Raw genomic sequence first — 7,500 nt, 5'->3', positions numbered from 1 at the left:
CAGCAAGATTATCACCACGCTGGTAACAGATGGGCTGTGTTCCCCTGTTACAAGAGGATATTAGAGCAATATACCAACACACGACTTGATAACACATCATATCACCACACAAACATGATAACACATAATATCACCACAAACATGATAACACATCATATCACCACACAAACATGATAACACATCATATCACCACACAAACATAATAACACATAATATCACCACACAAACATGATAACACATAATATCACCACACAAACATGATAACAAATATCACCACACACCAGCAGCTAGCTAAAACTGTTAGACTGTGCTAAGCACCGCCCAAACACACACACACACACACACACACACACACACACACACACGCGCACACACAAACACAGACACACGCACACACACACACACCAAGGGGAGACTATCGCTTTCACTAGCCTGAACAACAAACGATAGCCTCTCCAACTGAACAGCGCTGAACACGACAACGACAACAACTGTTTCACGTCTCTCTCTGGAGCTCAAAAGGTCAAAGGTCAATTAGCCGACACCAGAGCCCCTCGGTCACAGCTGGCTCTTCTCTCTTAACGACGTCAAGCGTTTTAAAGAAAGATTCAATAATGTTAGGACATGTGTAACAGCCCAACAGACAGGCCTGGACAGAGCATAAACACACTTCCTTATCGGCAGTGAAAGACCGTGCTATTCTCCTCATCACAATACGCCAGGGTGCTCTGGTATCTACGACACTAAAGATTACAGACGTACTAACGCTGAACCAATCAGGGACAGACAGCAGCAGTCAACAACCAATCAGTAATCAGGGATGGGTGTCGTTTCACTCTACCACCGCCACCGGTCAGAAACATCCAGTCAACAGCCAGACACAACCAATCAGGAGAGAGATCATGTTGGTCCGGCACCAATCAGAACCATGAATCCCAAAGCCAGGGAGGATCAGAGCTCCGGTCGCCGGGCAGGTGTCAGCTGCCGCCAGGATGAGGACGTTAATTATTTCATTAGAGGTCGAGCGGGCGGTCTGACCCCCAGACGCCGGCGACCGTCCGGCGCGACACTCAGACAGAGTTCCCGTTTCATTTGCCTTCATTATTCAGGATGAACAGGCTCCCGGGCGCCACGTCCATTCCCTAACGGTTAGGGCCTAACCAATCACATCGCACGGTTTATTTCCCGTCATCGCAATCAAAGGACGCTGATTGGCCTGGTTGGCCCCGACCCAACCCCCGGACCCAACCCCCCGATCCATCCCCCAGACCCAACCTCCGACCCAACCCCCAGACCCAACCCCCAGACCCAACCCCCGACCCAACCCAACCCCCAGACCCAACCCCCCGACCCAACCCCAGACCCCCAGGGAGCCATCACAGTTACTCACCAGTTTCTGCCATCTCATGCAGTGTGATCATGGAGTACGGGGGCTCCTGGTCACTGAAACACAACACCACAGACTGTCAGAAAGACAGAGAGAACGTGTGTGTGTGTGTGTGTGTGTGTGTGTGTGTGAGTCCGTAGCTCCAAGCTGTTGATATCAAGGAGCGGACAGAGAGCTCATGAGCGTGCACTGCAGCTGCATCTGATGACGTCATCCTTGTTGTTGTTGTTGTTGTTGTTGTGACCGTCAGCCTCCTCTACCTGCCTGACCGTGCGTCTGACCAGCCACCAGCGCAGGGGACAACCGTGTGCACCGTCATTCTGGACCATATAAGGAGTGGATCCAATTAATCAATTAATTGTTTATGATTGTTTATTTACGATTTTGGTCAAATTGTGGTCAATTATTTTCATTCAAATAAATACACACATCCTTTAAAAAAATATTTAAATTGAACCAATGTCACGCATCATCGGTTCAGTAGCGCTATTCTGATTGGAATGGGGGCTAAATTACAGCAGCAAAATCAATGGAATTGTGGTCTTTGCTTTTTTCCACTCTAATATAAACACGTGTTTTAAAATGTTGGAATCAAATCGTTGGAATGTGGGTGTTAATCATTCATACCGCCCACCGATTAACCAACTATGAAGAAGGCGAGTTCTGCACATCCCTAGCGTGTCCTGAAAGCCCGCGCCGTGTCTAAACGGGAGAGCTTACACACCCCTCAGGCATCTCGAGAACAGGGACGGGGGTGACTGTTTGGGGTTTCCACACAGGGCTCGTCCTGCCTGGAGCGTATCTCCCCGGTCGGCCCGTCCTAACGTCCTAATCCCCGGGCCGCCGGCGTGGCGGCGCTGAGATCATGTTGATGTGGAAAGTCCCCTAATCACGGCCATGTTCCCTGGGATGTGGGAGCGCAGCTGATGGAAACAGAGACTAGAGGAACTAATGTTTAACTAGGCCTAAGGCAGGGGCCTGGCACAGGGGCCTGGCACAGCGGCCTAACGCAGGGGTCTAAGGCAGGGGTCTAGCACAGGGGCCTGGCACAGCGGCCTAACGCAGGGGTCTAGGAACTGTCAGGAAGTGTTCTGCTCCCCAGTAGAACGCAGCCCCTGATTGGTTCCCGTTCCCATAGTTTATGCGTGAAAATGAAATACAAGCCGCTGGTAAAAGTCTCACAAAGCAACGAGCGGTAACGTTAACGTTAGTAGAATAAACACAGCTGTAAGTGCACTACTGTAGAAATAGACTCAATAATAACAATTGAATAAGAATGCGCTACCAAGTACACACTAGCAAGTACACACTAGCAAGTATTGGCAAACATGTTGCTATGCCGACTGGCTGAAGGAGTTAGTCTGTCAAGACCAGGACTCTACGGAGAGAAACTGAGTGTGACCTTGCTATGGTCTCATGAGGCCATGAGGCAATCAAACTCGTGACAATCCAAGTGATTTCTCAAGTGTAGCGTTGAGGGGCGTGTTGAGGGGCATGTTGAGGGGCAGCTTACTTGTCCACCAGCGTCCTGATGACGGCCAGGGTGTCCAGCACTAGGCCGTCCACGTTCTGCTTCTTGCGCCGGGGCTCGTGGGGCCCCCGGCCGCGCCGCGGCGGTCTGACGGGGTCACGGGGTCGGCTGCTCCTGGCCTCCGGGAGCTCCGCCCCGCCCGCCGCGCTGTGATTGGCTCGTCTGGCCTGGCCGCGGGTCTGGCCCGCCCCTTCCTCCACGTCGCTGTCCTCCCGGCACATGCAGCTGTTGCCCATGGTTACGGCTGCGGTGTAAGCGAGGCGCTCCCAAAGGCGAGGCAGGAGGCCGTGCTCCCAGGAGAGGAGGAGCAGCACGCGCGCGACGCTCCGGCTGGCACAGAAGGCTATCCAGGCTGCTACTATCATATCATTTACAGCTCTGTTGGGGGCGTGGCCTGACGGTCCCGAGGGGCTCGTCACTCATGGTGCTCCTGGGCAGGAGGGGGCATCGGCGAGGGGGTGAGGCAGGGGGCAGCGGGGCTGGGGAGGGCTGTCACCATCACAGGTCGCCTGGAGAGTAGGTCCACTTTTCTGGGTACTGCTCTCTCCACACGTGTGCTTTCCAAAGGAACAGAGAGACAGTCCATTGAGACAAAAACATCATGTCAACATTGATCAACATGACAAACACGAGCCGGATTCGGGTGATGTTCAATCAATCAATCAAACTTTATTTGTATAGCGCATTTCATACCCAGAGGCAACACAATGCGCTTTACAGAGAACAAGGGAGGTGGGCATACGACCCACTCTCTACATATTCCAGAGGGAAGCAAACAAACAGTAATCACCATGTTATGGTATCAATCCCCACCAACCAACCGGATATCAAATCAACAGAGAATGTATATGAAGTCAACTGAGAGGCTGTATCGACAGATCCAGGTTCGAGGTTACCATATGGTGATAGCTTTGTTTGCCCTTTTGTTTTTACATCGTGACGAAGCAAAACACCGTGATGAAATCACAACCCACTTACTGAGAAATCTGCTTAAGCAATCGATCTCAGATCGATGATGCGTGGGAATCAATACTGTAGATAGAGTAACACTAAACCCACAGTTTAAGGTGAGCCCAGGAGTGACAACAAAGGTATTATGTTCTTAACTCTACAGGTTAGTAGCTAAACCAATGCCCAGCAAGTTGAGATAGACAAGTATAAGTAGTATAAATATGTTAACTTCGCTATCTAGATAGTGTTGACTTAACTAACCAGTTTAGCACAAGGTTATATTACTGTATATTATTATCTTGAATTCATTCATCTAGCAAGCTAAGTTACAAAATAGTACACTAGTCACTAGTCTAGATAGAAAAAACGAAAGTTAGCTTGTTCGTTCTTTAGCGAATCCAGACGGATATGAGAGACTAATGAGAAGATGGTTTAGCAGACAAACCCATGATCTGGATCAGTAAAAAGTCTGAATGTCTTCTCATCCTCCTGTGAGGGGAACCAGACCCTAAGGAACCAGACCCTTACCTGGAGGAACCAGACCCTTAGGAACCAGACCCTTAGGAACCAGACCCTTAGGAACCAGACCCTTAGGAACCAGACCCTTAGGAACCAGACCCTTACCTGTCTGGATGTTGGGCGTCTTCTCCTCCTCTGCTGGAGAGGGAAATGCAGGCCTCGGGATGCTAGCGGGCTTTATCTAGCTTAGCATGGTTAGCATTAGTCTGCTGACTAGCTAGCTAGCTTCGAGCGGCTAGAGCTAAATTCACCAACTGAAAACGGAACCAGCTCGATGACACACGAATATACCCGCCCAACTACCTCATCTACATGTTAACACCAATAAACCACTAACATGTTGATCCGATCAATTATACAACCCTAATATCCCCTTTGTTCAAGCTAGTTAGCTGCTCAGGATGCTAGTTCCGTAGCGCAGGCAGCTCTCTAGCTACTGAGCCCTGGGTGCTCGGTTATTTCAGAGTGACTACATGACACACACACACACACACACACACACACACACTCACACTCACACTCACACTCACACTCACACTCACACACACACACACATACACACACACACACACACACACACACACACACACACACACACTGTTACTTACTGGTTCCCTGTGTTGTTACTTACGGGAACAGCTTTGCAAAAGACCTCAATTGGAAATATATTTGGAATTTACCCCATAAGTATTTACTGACTAATAAGAGAAGTCTCCTTTAGAATTTTACACAGATATTATCCTGCAAATCACTATCTTGTCAAATTTAAGAAATATATCAATGTTAATTGTTCATTTTGTAATGTACTCCCAGAAACACTTCTTCATTTATTTTGGCATTGCACTCATACAAAAAAACTATGGAAGGATCTAAGTATTTATTATTGATAATATTGACCCTGATTTCACTCTATGTCTAGAGAATGTTTTGTTTGGTTTCATTAAAGATATTGGCAGTAAAACCAAAGAATATTTTATTATTAACCTAATAGTTCTTTTAGCAAAATTTCACATTCACAAATCCAAATTTACTAACTCTAAACCCCTGTTCAAAATTCTAGAAAATGAAATCAAACAATACATAAAGACTATTTTTTCCTCCAATAATAAGAAGGCTACGAAGACAGTGAGTTTGTGCACCTTCTTTGATTTGTTTGTGTGAAAGGCTTGATATATGTACCCTGGCTCTTGTATTATTTTTAAATTTGTTTTATTTCATTCTTTGTATTGATTGATTGTTGCTAATTTGTATTGTTTTGTACTGTACATTTTGTACTGTTTTGTACCTTGATTAATAAAGATTTATAAAATAAATAAATAAATAAAAAGTTTCTTTTTCATTGTTGGTGAGTCAGTTAAATGTGACGATGACAGTTAATGTAGTTAAATCTCAACAATACGACTATGACCATGTCAAACTACCGACTGTGTTCTAATCTTTTACTACTTCATAGATAAGAGTTGATTAGCTGAGGAAATAAAGCTACCATGATCACCTACCGGTTAGCTAAAGTCTAAAACCTTTGGTAAATTGATGTACATTTTAATGTGTATTATATGATGGTAGCTAAAAGGATCAAATGTGGCAAATTCGGATTTAATTTGACTTATTGAAACGACTGAAGTCAATATGATGATGGGAACTAATAATTCGAGTCGAGTGAGAGGCGGAGTGTATTTACTGTGACACGGATTCGTGGATCGTGCTAGCTGGCTGGCTGGTAAAATAACCAAATGTTGCTGTTGATATTGTTCCGTGTGAGTTTATAAATGTTTGAGACGAGCTTTGGACCGTGCAGTACCAAACAGATATCGTATTTTTGTGTGTAACATTAATGCCGTCGTGTTTGGACAGAGAGGTTTTGTTCTTTCCGCGATTAGCGAGCTAACTGCTAGCATGCTGGCTAACAGCAGCCGAGGGGAACTGTTACTGTGTTCTGACAGATAGTTGTGTAGATTTCTAACTCTTATCTGTCAACGTGCCCCATACCAAGCTAACCAGTTCTGGCCATTGCTTAGCAATGCATCTGTCTTTCTAGGGTTTGACTAGATGAACTATGGCCTCTCAGACAAGCAAGCAAGCAAGACTCCTCGTATCTGCAAATAGAGGGCCTTATTTGGGGGGTGCACGTATCGATACGAGCTCTTTCAAATATACACTGTGCTAATATAGTAAATATATCTCCCAAACCAGATCCTATTCTGAATAATGAATAATGGCTACCTCTCCAGACCAAGCTCATTTAGAAACCAGAAAGATGGCTCGTTTGACTTGAACACTAGGGGGAGGCACAGTATTGGTTGTCTTTCAACCTTCCTAGTTTTCACTTATAATAACGTTTGTCTCTGATGTATGTTGACCCTCCACAGATGAGTACAAGGCTAGGAGTTTGTGGTTTGCTTAACTGAGTTCACACAGGTAAGTTCTCCACTAACGTAGCCATCTAAAATACGCTCTTTGTGATTGACTTTTTGGTTTAATGTGTTGTTGTGGCGCAGGTTGACTTGTGTGTGTAACAGGTCACTGTGTCGCCCGTCAGTATTGCTTCCACGCTCGCTTGCTGGGTTCGATCTCGGGCCCTCTGACCTGCCAACGCACATGACCACCTGTCTGAAACATTAAACACCTGTCTTACTTTAGCCACTGTAAAGCTAGTGATTTGATGGCACGGGTGCAGCGGTTCAATACTGAGGAGGGAGTTTAACCAGTTCAGCTCAGTTACGTGTGTGTGTGTGTGTGTGTGTGTGTGTGTGTGTGTGTGTGTGTGTGTGTGTGTGTGTGTGTGTGTGTGTGTGTGTGTGTGTGTGTGTGTGTGTGTGTGTGTCAGTCAGGTTGGTGCACCAACTAAGTTACGTTTGTGTGGGTGTGTGTGTGTCAGGTTGGTGCACCAACTCAGTTACGTGTGTGTGTGTGAGGGGATGTGTGTGTGTGTCAGGTTGGTGCACCAGCTCAGTTACGTGTGTGTGTGTGAGGGTGTGTGTGTATGTGTCAGGGTGTGTGTGTGTGTGTCAGGTTGGTGCCCCTGACGTCTCTAGCTGACGTGTGTTCTGTTCCATCAGGACCAGGCATGGCATCAGGACCAGGCATGGCATCAGGACCAGGCATGGCATCA

The 7,500-nt window shown here is 46.7% G+C and overlaps 2 protein-coding genes across 2 annotated transcripts in view; one reads left to right on the top strand and one right to left on the bottom strand.

Moving 5' to 3' along the window:
- Nucleotides 1-4,628, bottom strand: part of rspry1 (ring finger and SPRY domain containing 1) — a 15,652-nt gene extending 11,024 nt beyond the window's left edge. The window contains exons 1-3 of the mRNA XM_084451203.1: nucleotides 4,494-4,628; nucleotides 2,901-3,475; nucleotides 1,391-1,443 (exon numbers count right to left, since the gene is read on the bottom strand). Of these exons, the coding sequence (XP_084307329.1) occupies nucleotides 1,391-1,443; nucleotides 2,901-3,283 (436 nt within the window). The 5' untranslated portion in view covers nucleotides 3,284-3,475; nucleotides 4,494-4,628. The remainder of the gene's footprint in view (nucleotides 1-1,390; nucleotides 1,444-2,900; nucleotides 3,476-4,493) is intronic.
- A 1,426-nt stretch (nucleotides 4,629-6,054) lies between these two features.
- The window catches only part of psme3ip1 (proteasome activator subunit 3 interacting protein 1), an 11,366-nt gene continuing 9,920 nt past the window's right edge, over nucleotides 6,055-7,500 (top strand). The window contains exons 1-3 of the mRNA XM_084451239.1: nucleotides 6,055-6,108; nucleotides 6,758-6,806; nucleotides 7,448-7,500. The exon at nucleotides 7,448-7,500 is cut by the window's right edge and continues 130 nt beyond it. Coding sequence (XP_084307365.1) covers nucleotides 7,456-7,500 — 45 coding nt within the window. The 5' untranslated portion in view covers nucleotides 6,055-6,108; nucleotides 6,758-6,806; nucleotides 7,448-7,455. The remainder of the gene's footprint in view (nucleotides 6,109-6,757; nucleotides 6,807-7,447) is intronic.

This window comes from Borostomias antarcticus, assembly GCF_949987555.1.
Source record: "Borostomias antarcticus genome assembly, chromosome: 16".
Taxonomy (NCBI): Eukaryota; Metazoa; Chordata; class Actinopteri; order Stomiiformes; family Stomiidae; genus Borostomias; species Borostomias antarcticus.
The sequence above is the reverse complement of the archived record's forward strand: the minus strand, read 5'-3'. Positions and strand labels throughout refer to the sequence as shown.